General features: G+C 45.7%; 5 protein-coding genes across 5 annotated transcripts; 3 read left to right on the forward strand and 2 right to left on the reverse strand.

The window, feature by feature from the left end:
- Positions 1 to 8,512: 8,512 nt before the first annotated feature.
- V1513DRAFT_447915 (uncharacterized protein) lies at positions 8,513 to 9,987 on the forward strand. Its single transcript, XM_066898460.1, has 7 exons — positions 8,513 to 8,735; positions 8,793 to 9,106; positions 9,160 to 9,245; positions 9,300 to 9,413; positions 9,481 to 9,600; positions 9,649 to 9,753; positions 9,815 to 9,987. Exons 1-7 carry the CDS (start codon positions 8,658 to 8,660, stop codon positions 9,868 to 9,870), a joined length of 873 nt encoding a protein of 290 aa, XP_066752678.1. The 5' UTR covers positions 8,513 to 8,657; the 3' UTR covers positions 9,871 to 9,987.
- On the reverse strand, positions 9,852 to 13,726 carry V1513DRAFT_138507 (component of IIS longevity pathway SMK-1-domain-containing protein). The gene is made up of 10 exons (XM_066894208.1): positions 13,341 to 13,726; positions 13,157 to 13,253; positions 13,008 to 13,068; positions 12,755 to 12,953; positions 12,605 to 12,701; positions 12,477 to 12,554; positions 11,388 to 12,422; positions 11,170 to 11,339; positions 10,925 to 11,115; positions 9,852 to 10,862 (listed from the first exon to the last, which is right to left on the reverse strand). The coding sequence occupies exons 1-10, from the start codon at positions 13,446 to 13,448 to the stop codon at positions 10,241 to 10,243; spliced, it is 2,658 nt and encodes an 885-aa protein (XP_066752679.1). The 5' UTR covers positions 13,449 to 13,726; the 3' UTR covers positions 9,852 to 10,240.
- A 2,753-nt stretch (positions 13,727 to 16,479) lies between these two features.
- On the forward strand, positions 16,480 to 18,483 carry V1513DRAFT_447931 (squalene epoxidase-domain-containing protein). Its single transcript, XM_066898461.1, has 5 exons — positions 16,480 to 16,823; positions 16,889 to 17,156; positions 17,210 to 17,315; positions 17,370 to 18,000; positions 18,058 to 18,483. The coding sequence occupies exons 1-5, from the start codon at positions 16,718 to 16,720 to the stop codon at positions 18,327 to 18,329; spliced, it is 1,383 nt and encodes a 460-aa protein (XP_066752680.1). The 5' UTR covers positions 16,480 to 16,717; the 3' UTR covers positions 18,330 to 18,483.
- V1513DRAFT_447934 (uncharacterized protein) lies at positions 18,321 to 19,428 on the reverse strand. The gene is made up of 2 exons (XM_066898462.1): positions 19,087 to 19,428; positions 18,321 to 19,033 (listed from the first exon to the last, which is right to left on the reverse strand). Exons 1-2 carry the CDS (start codon positions 19,334 to 19,336, stop codon positions 18,672 to 18,674), a joined length of 612 nt encoding a protein of 203 aa, XP_066752681.1. The 5' UTR covers positions 19,337 to 19,428; the 3' UTR covers positions 18,321 to 18,671.
- A 441-nt stretch (positions 19,429 to 19,869) lies between these two features.
- V1513DRAFT_381497 (uncharacterized protein) lies at positions 19,870 to 20,271 on the forward strand (the record flags this gene model as incomplete). Its single annotated transcript, XM_066895074.1, has 1 exon — positions 19,870 to 20,271. A coding segment is annotated over one exon (402 nt), but the record flags the coding sequence as incomplete, so codon positions are not given.
- Positions 20,272 to 21,724: the final 1,453 nt, after the last annotated feature.

The following is a 21,724-nucleotide window of genomic DNA, read 5'->3' on the forward strand; positions in this document are numbered from 1 at the left end:
CTTTAGTCCTTATCACTACATACGGACGGAGCTTGTGCCGAGTATGCCATTTAATGCTCGGTTCAGGAGCAACGTCAGAAACTTGGGGAAACCAATGCAGCTACCATCCGATTTCTTGTAACCACGGACGGCCAGGTAGCCAGATGATGTGAAGGGATAGTGCTTTCAGCCGTGGAAGATGGCTTCGGCTATATCTTCCAAGGTGGGTCCTGTGGATAAGTCATCAGCAGCTACATTGTTCGCCTCACTCTGACTGCCAACCCATTCCGGTCCCGCCCGCTGTTCACTACCATGATTTTGTAAGTTCGCCCCAGTCCTTCTAGCGTTCCTGTGGATGGTCATCCAATCGCTCTTTTAAATTCGCCAGTTGCCTTCCGCCGTCTCGGGCCATTTGTAACTGTCCTGAATACACTGCCGCAGTATAAGTTGCCGCGGTATGTTGTTACATGTGGGGAGTTATATATAGACTTAGATAGTCAGGCTCCCAATCTGTTGATAAGTTAAGGAGAGCTATATGCACCAAATGGCGGTCGACATCGCCAGTATTACAATGTGCAACTTTAGGCAATGAAAGGACTGGACGGCCTAGTCGCAGTTATTTCCAACGGAATGCCATGTACTTCCAAGGGTGCGTAAACTGAGCTAGGAAGTACAGAAGAGAACAATGCAAGAACCGTTGTGCATAATTTTGCGCAAGCAAGGCTATTGGTGAAAACGTCATTCAAAAATAAAAATTTCCTATAATGAATCCTTCAGTGCACTATATGTGGAAAGAAAATACTGCACAGCTCACAATTGTTGCAAGCGTTCCCGTGAATATTTTGTGGTCTTTGAAGAACACAGGAAAACAGCGCCGAGTGAGAGGGTCAGAACAGAGCAAATGAGTCTGCAAATGTTGCTGAAGAATTGCACAAGAAACTTTATGCTCACCCAAATCTATACATATGCTGTTGAAAGCGTCCTCAAGGAGCGGCTGTGAATTGTTCCACAGTAACTAGTTAGCTAGTTTGTCAGCAATAATGCATAGAGTACCTGAGATCACGTCTTCGCGCGGTCCAACTACGTGTCTTCGTGTTGCGGCATGGCGGTTGGCATTACGTGCTTTTACTAGGTTGGGAATCAAACCAAAGCAAAATAAATCCTCAAAAATAAATCCTCACGATTATAATGATAAGGAAAAACAGGACATCCTCTTGCCTTTTTCCCTACCGACCGATTTTACATTTCTTGCTGATCACGGCCCACTAATTCTTTTGCTCAAAAGTACGTACGGCATGGGTATTTCGGCCGGCTACTTCCTCTGTTCAAAGTTTCAACACATTATACTAATGCAACTAATCCTCTAGAGAAGAATTACAAAATCCAGATAATTATTCAGTGCCTTCTCTCACAAGTGGTTCCTCACTTTCCTTAAAGTTGCCATTGCGTGGGCATCCACGAGGCCTTTTTGTGACCTGTTTCTCCCTTGCATCCTCAGCAACTTTTAACATCTCCTTAGTGCTAAACAAGAACTTCTCCTCTAATTGCACTCTTTTGTCCCTCAAACGACCTTCCAGCCCCGCAATATCTCTGCGCTATCTCTCAGTTGCTTGCGCTTAATCGATAGTTCCGTATTTTGCGATTCAACAACAGGGGTCAGGGCAGATATCGCTTCACAGTTGATTTTAGCCTCTCGTGGCTGGTCAAGATCGATCTCAAGACTTGAATTGATTCTCGTAGCTCAGTGCCTTTTGCGGGGAGAGCTCTTCAGCAAGGAACAATTGAGATCGCCTTAATTCTCATTGAGGGTTATATGGAAACAAACCAGCACCTCTCCATGCACCCTGGATATTACGCTCTGTACTTACCCCTTGCCCTTTTGTACATCTGGACCCACTCATGGTGTTAATCCGGCCAATACCTACCCTAGTAACGGGATCAATCTCCCTCCCAAGAGCTGCTGTCAATGGACCAAACACTGAGATATCTTCTGGCCCGTGGCTACCGCACATGTGAGCAGTGAGGTAGAGCGATCGTCATGAGCTCGATATTGTTTTCCATGCAGTAGCCAGTAGGCTATGAATGGGGCAGTTATGTGGCTGCTATGGCCATCTACAATCAGGAGACGGCGGTGCCCGTTCATGGGTTTCTGGCTCAAAAATCTGGGTCAACCAAGGCCATCCCATGGCTCTCAGATGTCCAACGACATTTGCTAGCAGAGAATTTTTAATTTGGCGGAATATCTGGCACTACCCAGTTGGTACTGATGTGCAAACTTGAAGGTCATCAAAGGTGGTAGAGCTTGGTTATCGGCTAAAATGCATTCAATGGTTGTCCTCCATTCCTGACGCCCTCGAATAAACTTTTGACTGGCTTTTCTGAAAAGTATTCGAATGACATTGTTCGATTGACTTGTTTCAATGCCGTAACCCGTTTCATCCATGTTGAATACGCCAACGACGCGCCACCGCGATTTCTCCTAAAATTTGGCTCCTCGCGTCAACTGCTTCGAATGTGTTCACCAGGCTTCTTTATATTCATCTTCATCTGAGAAATACCCAATACATCGTGCTCCGCCCTATTAAACATAGTACACTACCTGTTATCAATATGGCGGCGTTGTGTCATCATGGCCATCGCGTTATTTGTCAGAAGAAACCGATTTAAAATCTCACGTTTCGCTGCCGATCCTCATTTCTCCTAACTGTCCGTCGAGATTTGCGCGACTCATCTGATGAGTAGGTGTTTATATCTTAACTATCCGACTCGGCCCCGAAATGCTTTGGACGTCTTGGACGACTACGCCGAAGCTTCTCTGCATGCATGATTCGGGGAGCGCGTCCTCCACACAGGTCCTACAGTCAGGCTTCCCTTCGGATTGTATCGCACCTTTAAAGTCCATCAACAACATGTTTTCACCTTGCAGGAAGAGTTCGGTATCGTGCCGTCGATACGTTCACGATATATACAGCACGGTCTGGAGTCACTCTTAAAAGAAAGCCACAAAGCAAGGGCAGAGAGGCAAGCCTAAAGCGAAACACAACACAAGGCAGGCTGCAAAGTAAGTGACATTTTCTGTCACAATACTTCCGACAACAAGTGTCAGCTAGGTTCATGAGGCTTCGAACCCGACCGAGAATAAATTTAGCGTAGCGTATGGGAATCCCAGTTATATGAGGATCCCAACTTTCTTACAACATGAGCCATAATCAGCAACCTTCTAAAAGCGATCAATCTAAAGAAAAGGTCTAAAAGGCTCTTCAGGCCTTAGAAAATAATGAACCTCCATCCATTAGACTGCTGAAGTCAAATAAGTCAACTCTCATCGATCGAATGGCTGGAGCTAAATCGGGTACTAAGTCTTAAGAGACCTATCAGCTTCTATTGAACGCGGAAGAAAAGACCTAGTACAATGGATTACACGTCTTACAGCGCCAGGGTACGCTGAAACGCCGTCGTTGTTGAAAGAAATGGCTGAGGTAATTCGTAGTCGACGCGTTCAAGTCGTGTCGCGACGAAATAACGAACCTACCGATTCTGCTCCTATTGGCCACGAATGGCTCTACCGATTCCTAAGTCGATATTCAAACTTGAAAGAAACTTACTCACGCCCTTGAAAGAAACTTACTCACGCCAATTGGAATCTGCACGACATAAAGAAGCTACCTTCGACAAGATAACTGCCTGGTTTGACGCTTTTCAGCTACGACTGCAAGTAACAGAAGTACGAGCTCTGCGATATATACAATGTGGATGAGACATGATTCCCGTTGGCGACACTCAGTCTACGCCTATACTTGCCGATTCTACTCAAAAATCAAGTCGGAAGGTTACTACTGCAGGGAAGCAAGAGTGGGTAACAAACTGTGTGGGATGAGTCGACGGAACCGGCGACTCACCCTACCACCAATGGCTATTTTTAAGGCCCAGCACACAACAGCGTGGATTCCGCAGAGTACACCTTTCGAATAACGAATCTCAACTACTAGTGGCTGGACGTCTAATAGCCCATGGTCCTGAGTGGCTACGGAAAGTATTTGAGCCCGAGTCACGCAAGAAGTCTAAAAATCGGCCGTGGTTACTTATTATGGATGACATTTCCTGCCTCCGCATTGTTCGCATTTACTTCAGCCGCTCGATGTTGGGGTGTATGGGCCATTAAGGGACATCATGCCCAAGGGGTCGACCGGTATACTCGGGCTGGTATACTACGAATAAAACGGGCTGATTGCTGAACTTTTCAGCGTAATCGAGAAAACGGTCTTGCATTCAAAATGGGTGGAAAGGTGCTGGTTTGATTCCATTTAGTCCACGCCGAGTGTTGAACAGCATCCCACTTCCAGCTCCAGAGCCGCCATGTGCTTCCAAAATCCCGACTAGTATTATGGACCTAGGGAGTGTTGAAGCCGTTCGAGGGGCTGAAGAGGCAAAACGACTACGTGGGCGGCCGCGTAAAACCCCGATTGAAGTAGAAGAAGAGGAAGAAGTAGAGAATGTTTCGAGCGAGTCAAAGTTGGATTTGGTTAGTTGTGTGGGACGTAAGACAAGGTACAAATTAGAAGTTTGTATGTAGTGACCGGGATCACCATCTGATTAGGATCACCATACGGTGCGTCATAAAAGCGACCAATTCAACATATACAACACAAAAAATACAAAGGCTTGACGCTACAATACGCTAAACAAGTTCGGCCTTTTAATTTATCCAAGAAATGTAAGGAACCAAAGGTTCCAGGGGGCGGTTCATGAGATCATGCTCAGATGTATCTACGTCGCACCATTCCTGTCTCAGAACAAATTCCAAATTACCTTGTAGTTCACTCGCGATTCCCGGTGCACGGTTTTCCTCAAAAATTTCCCTCGTCCGATTGAAACTCATTGGCAACGCACCATGCGTGGTATTTCGCGCAGCCAATGCGATTGTCCTTTCGGGGACTGTCACGAACTACTGGCTGTCAAATTGTGTACCGGACGATCAGTACGAATATCATAGCACGGATAATATCAGTTGCTATCGACTCTCTGTCAGAGTATCAGAGTACTCAGGGTAGTCTAGGCTTCAAAGGCTTTTGAAATTATGATATGGAGTAAAAAACAAATGTAGAACTGGTATATATTTAGATTGGAGATTCGCAAGCTATAATATGAGCGGTCAAGTTCACGAGAGAATATTGGTAAAGACAAGGTAGCAAGGTCATTAGAATCTCTACCTCTACCGCCTTCTTGATATATCCTTCCCTTTTCTTAATCAACTAGGGGAGTAATCCGTACGTAGCTCTTCTACATATTCAGTCTTCCACTGACAACAGCCTGAGTTGTACTTCCATCTTCAGAGAGCATGGCTTTGTGCTCTTCCCAGGCTGCTGAACGCTAATTTGTCCGCTGCCGGCCGCTGTTCACAAAATGCATCATGCCATTCAGACCTACTCACGTCCGACGAACAGCTGTACTAAACCAATGCAGTCTCGCGCGATTCAATTGCTATGGATGGTTGGCTGGAGATTGTGAAGGTTTGGTGATCAGGGGCGACTTCTGAGCTGTGTTACATCTGGTACGGTGTAATAGCTCACATGTCTTGGATCACAAAGGATTTGAATACCATGATTTGGAAGTCAAGAAACAGATAAAAAGAACTCTCGATTTGATAGTGGTAGTGATGAGCAGTTAAATAAATCTTTCATAAGCATTTTTCCTTGCGAATACGAATAATTTGCGGATATATTTTTCGAATATTCGTGCCTATTACCGAATATAGTGTCCGACAACTGACTTGAACCGTACATACCACTTGAATGCCTTCAGGTACAATGCATCTATTCTGTAAACGCCGTATATTGAAAGTGGCGGTTAATATGCAGATAATATAATGGAACGAATATTGCGCAGAGTACTTCTGGCACGTGATTTAGTGCGAATATTCGCCAAATAGAATAATTTTATTCGCAGTACCCGAGAATTTGCCATAAATTCTTCGAATATTATTGGCGCAAGTCGGGACTTGCGAATAACAAATACGAACATGGTCCATTTCTGCGAATTTCAGATGCGGGACAGCTTTATTTGCATTAAATATGGCAGCCCTAGCTAAGTGGCGCAACCGGGACTTAAGAAATATATTTAAAGGTGATATGAGCTGCACTTCTTACCTCCCGTACCTTCCTGATTTGGCAATTGACATATGGCTGGCACTAGAGATGAGAACGCTTGAGTTCACTCAGTTCTAGTCGACACAGCGACTCAAAGTTCACTTGCCCTATCCCAAGTGATTTAAAGTGAAGGCCTACGCGGGCTTGCGTTGATTTCGAGTGAAACGAACAATATCTTTTGCTGGTTGCTCTTAATTATATAGACACATAGGGCTGCTCCGAATACGAAGCAGTAATCGGCATTATTCGTATTCGTTATTCGCAAGTCCCAATCACTGCGAATAATATCCGTAATTTTATTCGCAAATCCTGAGCAGTGGGAATAATATTCGTTATTCGCCGAATAAATAACGCGAATATTCGCATATAATCACGTGCTACAACAACACTGCACCAAAAAATCCAGTGGCTCCCGCATGTTTCGACATAGAGGCCATGGATAGTGCTGGACACAATACCATATCGCCGGGTTTTGCCCATATCGCATATCGTATCGCCTATATCGTCCAAAATACATTGCGATATCGCCAAATGGGCGATGCGGGGGAAGGGTAATGGTCAATGGTGTGACCATCAAACACTAGAAGTATTAGTAGGGGTCGTAAGCTCCTTTGGATAACATCAATTGACAAGAGTCTATTGAAGTAGGACATCCAGTTTTAATTGAACTTGACTATCGAAACTATCCGTTTGTCTGTACCAGATCCCGATGTCTAACAGTTTCTTTTACTTTTTTGTAGGTAGCAGGCCATGACTTAGGGCTGTTCACGTTTTTGCAGATATTGCCGATATTGACGGTGCGATATCGTCGACGATACGATATCGGCATTCCTTTTGTTTGACGATTGCCGTTTGACGATATTTATCGGCAGAAAGTGTTACGATATCGGCAAATCGGCAAAATAATTACGTAATTTTTTTCGAGATCGATCATTACCCAAGAATGTGTCTAAACAATTATAGTTGTCCGACGCTAATCATACAATAACTCAATTAACGTCAATGTCTCCCATAAGCATCAACATTCTCATTGTGTCCCCCTTCATTGAATGCCTCCGAACACCGAGCAGGCCTCTTCCCGCACTAAATTATAATGATATGCCTTTTGATTGTACCTGAGTCGCGTGTGCATAAGCTGTATTTGTTTTGGTGGCTGAGCTCACGAGGCCACTTCCGCACTCCGCTCTCTTATGATGATGATGATGTCACTTGTCATCGTCAACTCTCATGACCTGTCCTGCTCTTTTTTAGTATTACTCCATATACCTTAGCATGAACTTTATAGCTTACACATTTTACCTAGCTATTGGTGAAGTCATAGTTGTCATTTCAACAACATTGCGGCCAGATGAGACAGCCAGTCATTTGTTAAACTTAGAAATTACGGATTATAGTATTGCAGATTAACTTATATGGTGCGCCCCAAAAAATTTCTGCTTAGGGTAATGAGACACGTCATACAGTAAAAGCCCGTTTAACCGAAGTGATGTTTACAGGTACTTTCAATGGACTTTCAAAGTGATTGTCGGCTTGTCGAGATAAATTTCTTAAGAGTTGGAAAACTAATAGTCAAAAAAATCGGCTTATCCTGAACCGGCGTAACAGGATTTTACTGTATTATCAATAAATATCGGCGACGATAATCGTATCGTCATCGATATTGACGATATCGTATCGTCATCGATATTGACGATATCGTATCGTCAAGCTTCTAACGTCTGCCGATACGATAGACGATAATTATCGGCAGACATTAAGTTCGACGATGCCGATTGCCGATTTGCTCAAACCTTGCCGATATCGTATCGTGAACAGCCCTACCATGACTTGCCTGATGAAATTTTCAGTAGAGTTTCTAGAATTCTTGTGGGCGATATCATGTCCAGCCCTAAGCCCATGGACGATCCGAATGGCTATTCCAGTGGTGGAGGGTCAATAAATGAGATTTCTCTCAGCTGGCAGTTGCTGCTCGAGATTTCTTGGCAATCCGTGCCTCTGAAGTATTAGTAGAGAGGCTCTTTAACGCAGGGAGAGACCTACTGGTGTGAGAAAACACTCACTGGAGGGAGAGATGATGCCGATGTTGATGCTGATGCTCGCTGTTTGTGCCTTAATGGCTTAAATTAGAACCGTAATAGACTATGACTTCCGCTTGCGAGTTTCAGGGTTTCAGGGTTTTAGGGTTTGCGAATATTTATGCGAATAACGTATATTCGGCGAATAATTCGAATATTCGGAGCAGCCCTATAGACATTGTAAACTTGCAATTGCTCGGCACTCCAAGTGAAGTATTGCAGTGATAGCAGACTTTAACTCAGTTTAATTCAAGGAAGTCCCCATCATTAGCCAACACATAAAGACCCTAACCTTGAACTTTAAGTTAGTTTGTCAACGTCAAGCCGCATTGGGATAGTTATTTTCCCCACATATTTTACACGTGCACTACATTTTGCCGAGGGTAATTACTGGATCTATCATAAACGAATACGCTCTACAGACCACCGGATAATGAAATACTGAAATACAATTACAATGACGGCCGCGTATTCAACTTCCGTGTTTCAACCTGGGATCTTTGATAATAAGGTTGTCTTCTGCACAGGCGGCGCGGTAAGCTAATAATCTCTTCAATTGGATTCGTTGATAGCCTGCTGAGCATTGCCACAGGGTACAATCTGCCGCCGCCAAGTTGAAGCGCTCGTTATTCTTGGGGCAAATGCAGTGATTGTTGGTCGGAAAAAGGAAGTCACAGAGAAGGCAGCAGCAGAGATTCAGCAGCTCCGGAAGGGTTGCAAGGTCATCGGCTTGAGCGTTGACGTGCGGGATTACAAGGCAATGCAAGAGGCTGTTGCAAGAAGTGTCGAGGAATTTGGGAAAATTGACTACGTTATATGTGGAGCAGCCGGTAACTTCTTGGCTGACTTCAGACATCTTTCTAGCAACGCTTTTAAGTCAGTAGTAGACATCGATTTGCTAGGAAGGCATGCCGCGCTCTGGTCTATATCAGGCTGAATGCTTACTCACAGTCATCTAGCTATAATACTGTGAAAGCGGCACAGGATCAGCTAATTCAAAATAAGGGAATCGTTGTTTTTGTATCAGCTACCTTACATTATTACGGTGGGTTAACTTGGAGTTTTGTCAATATGCCGGAACTGACAGGTCATTCACTAGGGGTTCCGTTCCAGAGCCACGTTGGTGCAGCCAAGGCTGGGATTGACGCACTCAGCAATGCTTTGGCAGTTGAACTAGGTCCGTTTGGAGTTCGATTTAACTGCATCGCACCCGGTAAGAAGTTTGGTTACACCGATGTGTTTAAGCGGACATGTAGGGACTGAACTAACTATTAGCGCAGGACCAATCGATGGCACGGAGGGAATATCGCGTCTTCTCCCTAAAAGGATGAAAGAAAGGGCTAGAAAATCAGTTCCTCTCCAGCGATTTGGTACAATTGATGACGTAGCAAATGCAACTGGTATTTGAGGTTAAAAAGCTATACCAGGCTCATCTAATCATTAGTTAGTCTTCCTTTTTTCGCCAGCGTCGTCCTTCATTACTGGTGCCACCATTGTTGTTGATGGAGCCGCTTGGCATACTGGACAGCAGATTTCGCTTCCATATCCTGAATGTAAGCCAATGCAGTTTTTGATTGGTTACGATGTGCGTGCCATACTAAACAGTCAACCCAGCTATACTTGAGAGCGACGAGTTAGGTTTCGCAACTCCGAATAAGTCGAAACTTTGAAGATAAAGGTTCATGTGATATACTTGTAGTTACAGTGAAGAGAAATATAAGCAAAATGGAATTGTTATATTATCCGTTCCAAGTTGTTGTATATAATACACAAGAATATGAATTAGGTTTATAATCTGTGAAGAACACACGATAGAGATACATGCATCAGGAAATAAAACAGGGCCGTAGGTGGTACAAAACAGATGCAAGAATAATACAAGACGCCGTATCCCAACCTAATAAATAAAACGTTCCCAAGCAATAATAAATGTCACTCAACCAAGATGTAGACCGAACAATGTCCAACAAAATGACCTTGATTCCAATATTATCACTAGAGTAAAACAAAATGTAATATACAGCCATTCGATACTCTGATTTACTTAGAAGTTTCCTCCTTATCTTTAAATCGCTTCGATCCGAAACTGATTGAGATTTTTTTGTTCACACTTGACAAAAATCCTTTCTTCGTTGTAGCACTGTTGCTTCCTTGAGCAGCACTAGAAGAGGATGGCGACTTGGGAGCAGAACTACCGGATTTATTCTTCTTCGATGATAGCTTGACAAGCTCGTCGTCTTCTTCTTGTTTCGCCTCATCTCGCCGTCTCTTCTCACCCAGTACCTGAAGCGGCGTAAGAGGGGTAGACTCCGAGTCCAGTGAAATCGCATGTGCTGCTTGCCTCTTCACCCGTGACAACCATTTGACTGTCTCATTTACCGTTTCCAGACTCTCACTACCATGTATTGCTTCAGAAATTCCAAAAGAAGAACCTATGGACTCGTCGCCAACTGGCGCAGACGGCAAATCAATTATGAGATCACCATCAGTTTCTGAAGCTTTCGAAGTGTCTCTAGCTTTGACGCCACTTGGCTCAGGAATGTTTACCGCACTAGCTTCAACAGGCTCTTCCAATAGCTGGTCTTCTTCGTCATCCGACGTATTGAAATATTCATCTTCATCAGATGCCAAATCACGAAGCCCATTACCGCGACCCGGAATACTACATACACTGATGTGAGCGTCGAACTGATATGATGTACAACAAAAGGGAGTGCAACGTACCCAGTGAGCTTCGCGTCGGCGAGGGCTATATCAGAGGTTGGTATCGAATCATCATGCAGCTGATCGTACCGCAATAACAACGACCTAATGGTCTCAAAAAAAGCAAGCTTCTCTAATTGTTCGCGATATAAATCGACAACATGAGTAACTAGTGTTTTCATATTGCGCTGATAGTCAGGCTTTGAACTCCCCTGTTACGGGACACTTAGTAAAACCGAAACACGGCGCCATATCCAACAACTTACTGCTCGGATGAACTCAAAAAATTCAAGGCATGCAGAATTCAATAAATTATTTCTGCTGCCAACTTCCACCAGAAGATCCACCACGGGTGCAAATAGTCGTTTCTTTATAAGAAATCTGTAATAGAACTCATCATTCGTGCCCAGACATTGTCTGAAGCATCGCAATGCCGCTAGATTCATGTTAATCAATGTCCCGCATTGAAATTCTTGATACTAACCTAACCGAAGCGACTTATGCGAACTGCCAAACAACTGGCTGATATTTGCCAGAACATTTGACTCCACGAAAAACGACCGACTGCGGTAGCCGTGCAGTCTAATAAAGGCACAAACAAGGTCACAAAGGCAGCCATACAGCGCCGCAACCTGCAACGACATGTTCTTCAGTTTGTCAGACGATTGCAAATCTGCTAAGTTCTGAAACAAGCGTTGAACAGATTGACTGTAAAAGGAGTCTAAGAAGATTTCGATTTCCGGATCATCAGGCCGCTGGCGGAGAAACATGTCCGCGGTCTTTCTCAGAGCTTCGAGTGGTTGACCAGATGTCGGATCCAGTAGGATCTGGATCGCTTCTGACACTTGCGACGTGACGCCAAAATCGGACTCAGTTAGTAACAAGTCAATGAGGGTATCAATAATTGAAGTATTTTTGTTGGCCTTTTTCAAAACAACGGAACGAACAAATGACGGGTCGTGGTCAATGATCGAAAGTATCAGCTCCGTACCAGCTATACGCACATTTGGAATGTCATCTCTCAGAGCGAAGTCTATCACATCAAACAACCCCTTCTTGACGAAACTTGTATATAAAAATGATCGTTGCTGTGGTTGTAAGTTCTTTGCGGTAAGGCAAAATTGGTGAATAAATCTTACTGCGTCACGCTTCTTTTGAATAGTCTGCTGACCCCTGTGCTTCTTCATTTCTGAATCGTCACTCCGTAAATCCTCTAGTCCCTGCGACGACGAAGTTGAACTCCTGAAAATTCCAAAGAGCTCAGATGTGAACTCTTCGTTATGCTGCAAAAAATTGAGAACATCGACTTGATAGAAATATATCATCGAACTCAGCATTGAGAATGTCGGATCATCTAACAAGCGAGCCAGCACAACATCTTTCAAGTACTGTAGCCTAAATGTGTATTTTATCTTATTTCTAATTGCATTATCGGGGATCGGAACTACCTCCTTAAACCGAGAACCGTCGGAAATGTAGTCTCTGTGATTGGCTTTGTGCGTCGGAAACTCAGGATCATCTAATAGAAGTCGTCAGATTGTAAGCATACAGGGACTCCAATGAGAGGACCCACATTCTAATATTCCTACTACACCCACAATATACTCATCAAGGAGAATCTGTTCCAAAATCGTATTGTCATTCATGAGGACTGTATCAATTAGCAACAGGAAGGCAATCATTGAAACACATGATCCATACTTATAAGTTTCATTATTCGACAAAGTGAATGCAGGTCGGGCAGACTCTCGAGATCTTCGGCCATGCTCAGCAGCGGAATTAATTTGCCAATATAATCCTAATTCATTCAGCCCATAAATCATTGCCGCGTTTCACTCAGTTAATACTAACTAGATCCTGGACATCCCTTGTTATAGAGTCACGACCATATTGGGTATGTGATGCTAACGTGAGACTGCGTTCGATATCAGGCAAGGCACCAAGAGTTGGTTCTGGTGGAAGTGTAATTGAGCCGTTTTGAATGTCATTCGCGTCCTCAGATTGATTATCGTCAAGCCCCAGATGCTTTTGGACTTCAGTTATAAATTCCCTACATGGATTAGCGACATTCCACAAGACAGAATGACATTAGGCGCAACTATACCATATGGCAGCACACCCTTCCCCCTCCTGAAAGCTAAGCGCTAGATCTGTCTCGTCCGGATCTGTCCAGACAATTAACGTGTCTGCGATTCAGAGCTTTATGTAAGAAAACATAGTCCAACAAGCTAGATATTGCTGAATACTACTCACCTTGTTGCTTCTGATACTGGACCTCCTTGTATATTTTCGCCTCTAAGAGTAACCGATCTAGTTCTTCCTCGCTTTTGACAAGGATATACGCCTCGTCCTATTGTTAGTACATAAGTTAGCGTTTAATTACCTTTACATGCAACTGTCGAGGCGTGGACCGCAAAGTAAGGGAAGAAAATCGTACATTAATAACGTCGCCGATACAAAAGCCTGTACCTCTGTCATGCCAGTTCTCTTGTTGCAACTCGTAAACCTTGACCCGCCGAGGTGTGACCGGGACTTCGAAAGCCATGCTGCCAGGACGGTGGTGATTGCCGGTTGGCGGCGGGAGAAGTCAGATCGTCCAAACGGATGACAAGGTGCTGGTAGGTGGCCCAACAACCAGATGCCAAGCGGGTAAGACCGTACCTGACGGAAGATGGCAGGCGACAATGGGCACGTCACAGAATCGGACAGACAATCGGAGATTGCGTGAGTTGAAGAGGAAACAAAGTTTCTGTATATTGTGATGTCGTTGTTGATAATGTAGATGGTGCAGCCTGAAGATGAGGTCTGAAGATGAGGTCTAATCATGATGCCGATGATGGATCTGGGGCGCGTTCACTGCCGGCACTCACATTAACAGGCGCTGGCAGCCATAGCTTAGCCGACTTACAGTTACAGTTAAAGCGCCGACAAAAATATGCAGGTTGGGTTTCACGACGCCTGCTGCGGTTAGGGCTATATTTGTGGCGATGGCTCACCAAACAGCCTCGAGGTAATATCGATGCCCGGCACGTGACTCGAAAGGCGAGCTAGTCAGCGTCCTGCGCTTGGGTTGGGGTTGAAACCCGTTGAAGACTAGCGAGTCGCATCTGCGAATGCGACTGTCCGATAAAATTCGCTGTCTTCCAAGGATTAGTTATCCATCAGCTGCAGCCTGAGATGGAAAGGCTGATATTGTGATCCAAGCCTCTCGAACTTGGTTCCTAGAAGGAACTAGCACTCTGACTTCTCTGGCATCGTTGCAAGTGGCAATACAGGTAAGCAATCTTGATGTCAGCAAATGTATGTAGACATATTTATAATCTTGCGGCATGTATCCGCTACTGACTAGTGACCCTACGATATGACAGACGTTGAACTCTCATTCATGCCAAAATATTCTACCTAGGATAGACACGCTGATTTTGTGTGCAAGCCCACATGGTCAGCATCTGTCGTGGCTAGCGACTACGACGGTGTGTTTATAATAAGTTCTCCGTCAACGACCGGGACCAAATAATGAAACGTCTTCCGTAGTGTGCGAACTTGAGATATACTTAATCAATGAAAGATCCCGTGTTGCGCTCTGCTGCGAACGACTTGTTATCTTATACTCTGATGTATAGTACGACCCAGAAGTGAGCCATTGAACTTTCGCATGTCACGAGAGTGAAAGAATGAATAATTTATAAAATTAAGTCGATGGCTGGCTGGCTGGCTGGCTCCCCGGGCCGTACAAAATGAAAATGAGACAGGATCTGACATTGACAGTTTACGCGAAATTTGGAACCAGCATGAACAACTTTCGGTTATGGGATATCGGGTTCAGAACAGTCGGGTCCGGTAAGACAATGTTCATTCATATGTTCTTTTTTGCGTTTGGATCATCATATTAACCAACATTAACCCGGACCGACCCCTTATCCACAAACAAGCTGCCAGCCTACCACGAACACACTCACATCGTCCTTCTCATACTCAGCGCTTGCACGCCGTAACGCAGCAAATCTTCTTTGCGGTGTCTGGAATTATCAGGAGGCTGGAGGCTGCGGAGTCTCGTACTTTAGGAGAACTGGTTGTTGGATGAGCACGCCAATCAAGGTAAATTCCGGATAACCTAGGAAGGACTGGAAAAATCACCATAGAGCGGGGTTCTTTTGGCCTTGTAGTTACGATATGTTAGGTTTGAGTTCCGGATAAGCTAAGCACTAGCAGCCGAGAACGCTGAGGAGGCAGAGGCATATTCCCCCAACGATGAGCTGACGTCGCATTGACGATCGCTCGGCATGCAGAAACTGTACCTTATCAGACCAGACAAGACCAGCAACTGCGCTAGCACGATTAACAGTAGAAATCTTTCTCGATGGCACTCATTCCGCCAAACAGGATACTATGGCTAACTAGAAAGCAACAGTGTATGATCCGACCAACTTTGGGCGGGCTGATCGAATTTGCATTTGTAGCATGCTGCTATTTGTAGACAAGCTTCATCGCGTTGCGATACTGCAGAACAGCCAGCCAGCCAGCCAGCCACCTTGGACAGAGCAAGTGTCAAACAACAAAAGTAGGAACATCTGTCAGCAGCCATCGGGAAATCGTAAATCGTAAATCCGGCAATCGTAACCGTCTAGAAAAGTTTTCGAAAGTATACGGTAAAGATGTAAAAGTACAACGACCCAGGGTACTGGTAAGCATCCATTAATGCCAGTTGCTTGGAAGAGGTATCATTGCCCTTGCTTTCATTCCGCATTGCTTCTAGACACAACCACATGTAGTAAATATGCTTGGTTTCCTTCATCAAAGGAAATACCCCCCGCGGCGCATTGAAGACACTTGACCAATTGATCTAGAAATTTCGATTATATGATTAGTTGTAATTAGATAACTTATACAGTAAGTTATGTCTACTTGTCATTCGCTTATTAAACTTTCTTGTTCCTGAGTGAGGGTTAGGGGCAACCAGCCGCTCGGAGGCAGAACACCGATACCGGCCCAGACTGGTGGCGCAACTACAAAACGAAAATGTCTTTTGCTTTTCATTCTGCATTGCACTTTGTATGATAAATGAACTGGCGGCTAGCGGGTCTGCCGACAGTCAGCGTAACAGATATTATTATCATCAACCGTCGACTAGTTATTCGTATTCCATTTGACATATGCATAAGCGACGTTATGTATTCAGCTTGCAACTATAGTTAACACATATGTCACATCCACCGTTTTTAGTAGCACATAGTAACCCAGGGGAATATGTCTTCGAGACCGACAATCAAGACCGCCCTATCCCACTTAGCCCCCAAGCTGAGGATGTACCTGCCATATTGTGTTTGCTGTAGGTTTTCTAAAAGTCACGTCACTTCTCTCATGAACCAGGAACTGGGTCTGTGCTTGAACCGGACCCTAGCGGTTCAAGGATGGGTCAGGGTTCTCTAGTGGGAAGGTTAAATAAAGTTCCCCTCGAGGACCAACCGACCGGGTCGTCGAAGTCGCCCACACCACCTTAAGTTTTAAGGCGCTGCGTTAGCGTTTACTTATAGCCAGCCGCTGCTCACATAAAACTTCGACAGAACCCACGCTCCCTTCGAACTACGCTCACCTTCCCTCATCCATCAACATATTCTTCGCCCGGCCGGCATTGCCTGCTCCTTGTGCGAACCCCGTGCTCTGTCGTTGCAATCTTCTTCTCACGCGTGCATTCTTTGCGAGCCACTTCGGGCTTTTCGCCTCGAGACATTTTTTGCGCGGTAAACTTTCGCGTCTGTTCCCCCGCCCCCGCTACCCACTATTCTCTCAATCGCGCATTCCACAGTCCAGTCTATGTCAATTCCTTCGCAGTACGACGTTGTCATTGTTGGTGCTGGTGTAGTTGGCTCCTCTCTCGGGGCTACTTTCGGCCGCCAAGGACGAAAGGTCTTGCTCATCGGTAGGTACCCGGTTTGTTTATTTCTTTCTTCAGTGACGCGAATATCTTACTCTTCTATGTTACAGAACGCGACTGGGCCGAACCTGATCGGATAGTTGGCGAATTGCTTCAGCCTGGCGGTGTTAGGGCATTGGAGAAGCTCGGACTGCGGGAGTGTTTAGAGGGCATCGACGCGATCGACGTAGTTGGATACTCCATCTCTTACCACGGCGAGAACGTTTCCATTCCATACGCAAGTGACCCTAATGCGCCTGAAAAGACCCTTGAAGGCAGGTCTTTTCACCACGGGCGCTTTGTGGCCAAATTACGAGGGGCAGCAAAAGATTCACCGAAGTACGACCTGTCTTGCGCTGTTATGACTTCGCTGATGGCTAATGTTTAATCAGTGTCACTGTTTTGGAAGCCACTGTCAATGAAATTATATCGGACAAGGTAACGCGCCAAGTACTCGGCGTCCGGTGCACTAATAAGAAGACCGAACAATCAGAATACGTGAGTGAGCTGTCTGTACCATTTCGGTTCGTTCTCCTAACTCGCTTGCTATAGTACTATGGTTCATTGACGGTTGTTGCTGATGGCACCTTCTCAAAATTCAGACGTGATTACATCAGCACGCCAGTTCAAATTAGATCACATTTTGTTGGTATTGTATTAAAGGATGCCATACTTCCGAGTCCCTTTCATGGCCATGTTATTCTAGGAGATCACCCACCTATACTTGTCTATCAGATCGGCACACATGAGACACGAATGCTTGTCGATGTCCAAGGTAAGCTTCCGTCAGCCGCTAATGGCGATTTGAAGCGACGACTGGAAGAGGTTGTCACGGCGTCTATTCCAACATGTCTGGTCCCATCATTCAAGGCCGCTTTGGAAACCGAGCGATTACGGTCAATGCCGAATTCCTACCTTCCGCCATCAGCGAACGACAACCACGGCCTTTTACTTCTTGGAGATGCATACAACATGCGCCATCCGCTTACTGGAGGCGGTATGACGGTTGCGTTGAACGACATCGTACTTATTTCGAACCTCCTTTCTCCTGGTCGAGTGCCTTCTCTCGATGACACCAATCGAGTGGTCTCGCAGCTCAATGAATTTTACTGGAAGCGAAAGAACCTCAGTACGGTCATCAATATTCTTGCTCAGGCGCTATATGCTTTGTTTGCGGCCGAGGGTATGTTCGCTGCGCTGCCATATTCTTTTTCTGAGACATTAACTAACTTGACTCCAGACAGTCGTCTCCGGAGGTTACAGGAAGGTTGCTTCCGATACTTCCAGCGTGGTGGTATCTATGTGTCCGAGCCTATTGGCCTCCTTTCTGGCATTCTTCCCGTCCCATTTCTTCTCATCACTCATTTCTTCAATGTAGCGTTGTACAGTATTTATGTTCTTTTCAGAGGCGCAAGCTGGGCACAATATCCGGCGCTAACGTTGGAAAGTGTACTCGTGTTTTGGAAGGCGTGTCAGGTCGTCTTCCCGGTGTTGTGGTCCGAATGGAGATAATTTTGTTTATTGCATTTGGCTTGTTTAATGTAATGGCTTATGGATTAGATGGATACCGGGACACTGTGGCAATAGCATAGCCTAATAATGATAATGTAATTAACGATAGATCGAGTATGCATGTGAATGCAAGTTGTGAGAAATAGATGACGTCGGGAGCCGAATGCATCTTGCGAATACGAGCGTCGTCCCGAAAATAACAACGCGTCAATCGGTTTTGCTCGTACCAGCAGCGCCGCTCGGATTTCAGCCCATTATCTGAGGTAATAGCTGACGCTGCAAGAAATGCAGCACTACGCTGCGGGTAAACTGTATCGTAGCTGATTGAAGAGAATTAATTATTCAACTGGCTAAATACAATGTAAGGGATTTCCACTTGCTGTTGCTGGCCGAATCCCAACTGCGGTTGTCGATTTGAATTTCCAACCCGGTTTGACGCGGATATGTCGCAGTATTTGTCCTATCAGAACCAGAACTGTCATTTGGGAAAATAGTAGATAGGCTGTCAAACGGGTCCCAGCGCAGCCAGATGTCAAGGCTCTGACTGAGACCGCCGCCTTTCTGTGTTGGTTCTCCGTACGCCTGAATAAATTGCTGCGCGGTTGTTGAGTGCGTGATACCTTTGAATGGCAGAATGCTCTCAGATACAGGTGCATACCGTTCGTCTGCATTATAGAGCTCAAGAGAGTCCAGTTCGAACAGGTCTAGCTGACGGCGCGCTCAGTTTGAATAGTTTTGCGGACAGAAATTGACTTACCCGTCGACATCGTTCCTGATAGTTTTGTAAAGCGCAAAGCGACGCCAGCTGCATGGTAAATTACATATATTGTGTCATTCCCGTATCGCTTTATCAATTCTCGTTTCATGCCGAAGTTGTGGAGCTGTCGGGCTAGATCCGGAGCAAGATTGTCGAGATTGATCCCGTCGCTGGTCACAGATATCCTCGTACCCAAATATGCTGGCAGCACTCCCGGGGCCTTGCTGAGAGTGGAAGATGATAACGACATTATCTACATATATACTACTTTGAGCATCTCAGGAGTAAATGCAAGGAGCGCAATGTGATTTGCTATGTAGGGTTTTAAAGCCGTACGGCAGCGAACCAGCCATCAGTATGAATACGCTTCTCTCCGAACTGCCAACGTAAAATGCCCTATCTTCAAATGCGATTCAGACCTATTCACCACTGCCACCTCTGAATTCCACCATGTCTCCATCACCACTTTCTGTTCAAGACACTCGTCGCCAGGGGCTATTGCCGGTCCCATTCAGGCCACTCCAACACCCACAGTCGCAAAACGTGGCCGCGACGGGTCTCAGAACTGCTCCCTGGAAGACAGAAACACTTTGCTCGACGCGATCGAGAAGATTAAGCCCGTTGGCCCCGCGAAGTGGGATCAAGTAGTGGAGCTGTAAGAGTGCATTTGGTATCGATCTAGAGGTATGGTACTGATCGCATTTGTTATGAGGAGTATTGCGCGTAGTGGGGGAGAATTTCTCGCGACGCGACGGCCATTCGTCGCAAACTTATCAAATAGTTAATTTTCCCAAGCCAACTGGGGATCCAAACTGTCCGTCGGATGTGAAACGGGCGAAAGACTTAAACCGAATTATAAATGAATCGTTGGAGATGGTTGGTTTGGACGTCGAAGATGTACTCCACCTCGCTGAGGAAACGGATACGGCCGCAGACGATGAAGGACAGGAAGACAATGGGCCTCGTCCCAGTTCTGGCTCTCCGAGACTCTCATCGGTCCCACCAATCTCCAAAGCAAGCGTCGCCAGGGCTGACCACTTGAGGTCAAATAAGGGGAATAAGCGCGATCTCACGGAGTCGCTTACTTCTTACTTGGACGTTGAAAGACGGGAGGATTATAAAGTTGTACCAATCGCAGCTCGACGAGCTGCGAGACGATCTACGACAATCACGGGAGGAGTGTAGGCAGCTACGCGACAAAGTTGATGAGTTGAGGCATTCCGTGTCGCAGCTCGAAAATCGCTTTTATCGCGAGACGTAGAGGCTTCAGAGTTGTAACACGTATAGGTGTTACGGGAAAGGACAGGAGGGGTCACAATAGAAGAAAGAGAATGTAATAATTGGCTTGATATAGGCTTGGAACGCTGCTGGTGCATTTGTTAAACCCATGGGCATTACCTCGAAATGACCATATCTGGTTCGAAAAGCAGTCTTCCATTCCTCTCCCGCTTTGATTCGAATCCGGTAATATGCGTCTTTCAGATCAAGTTTGCTAAACCACCTGGCCCCACTGACTCGGTCCATAATTTCGCTAATAAGTGGTAGGGTCTAGCGATTTTTCACCGTAATGGCATTCAGACCTCTATAATCTACACAGAGTCGCAGGGTGGGTACCGTCTTTCTTGGGTACAAACAAAATTGGCGCTCCGGCAGGACTTTTGGATGGCTGTATGAACCGTTTTTGGAGGTTTTCCTCCAAGTATTCACGGGGAGCCTCAAGCTCGGCAATCCAGATTGGTTCATACTTTGACCGAATCTCGAAAATTCCCAAGAGGCGCACCCGAAGCTGGTGAATCCGGCAACATGTCTCAATTATGATCCGTCGGTATCTGTGATCATCAGCGGGAAGGGAAACTCTGAGTCTCCCAAAAGACCCTTGTAAGGCTCTCATCCCCCATTCTGCTGCCTGCATGGCGCTGACCAATTGCCGGCTTGTTCTGGCTAAAATTGCTCTCTCAATAAGATCATCTGGCCAGGCCGTAAAATTGGCCTTCAACGGCGTCTTGATCTTATTCTGAAGAACACCATTTGCCGGAAAGGCCGAGTCGGCAATCAGAAAGTATCCCTCGTCAGTTTCGTGTATTAGCTTCTGAAACAATTCCCGGGGAAACGGTAGCATCGTGCATGCTGCCTGGTGCATTAATCGCAGCGTACAAGATAGTAACCACCGGAGAGAATACAAACACATTTGACGTAAAGTGAGCATGTACCCGCCCATTGTAATGTGCGTTCTGCATTTCCGCATCACCAGCTGCTTGGACAGGCAAGTGCAGCCCGTCAACAAAACCAAATCCGCTCTCGAGCAATGGATGCTGATTTCGGATTAAAACTGCATATCCCTGAAGGTCTACTGTTTTGGGCCACACTATCTTAGCTTCAGGAACCGATGTCTTCAGGACCTCCAGGTGTAACTCAAGGCCATGTCGAATGTATCTCGAGCAAACGGATGGCACAATGCCAAACACTTCCTGCAACGTGAACTGAGCCATCGACGAGTTCAAGAAATGGAGTATCAGTCCCAACGTTCCATCCGCGTCTAGAGATCGTTGATTTGGACGAGCTTCATGCGTGAAGACGTCGTCACGCGCAACTGGTGACGTACGCCAGGCCTCTCGGAATCCGCAGTCTAACACCTAGT

This window comes from Lipomyces chichibuensis (genome assembly GCF_038497645.1).
Source record: "Lipomyces chichibuensis strain CBS 12929 unplaced genomic scaffold V1513scaffold_24, whole genome shotgun sequence".
Taxonomy (NCBI): domain Eukaryota; kingdom Fungi; phylum Ascomycota; class Lipomycetes; order Lipomycetales; family Lipomycetaceae; genus Lipomyces; species Lipomyces chichibuensis.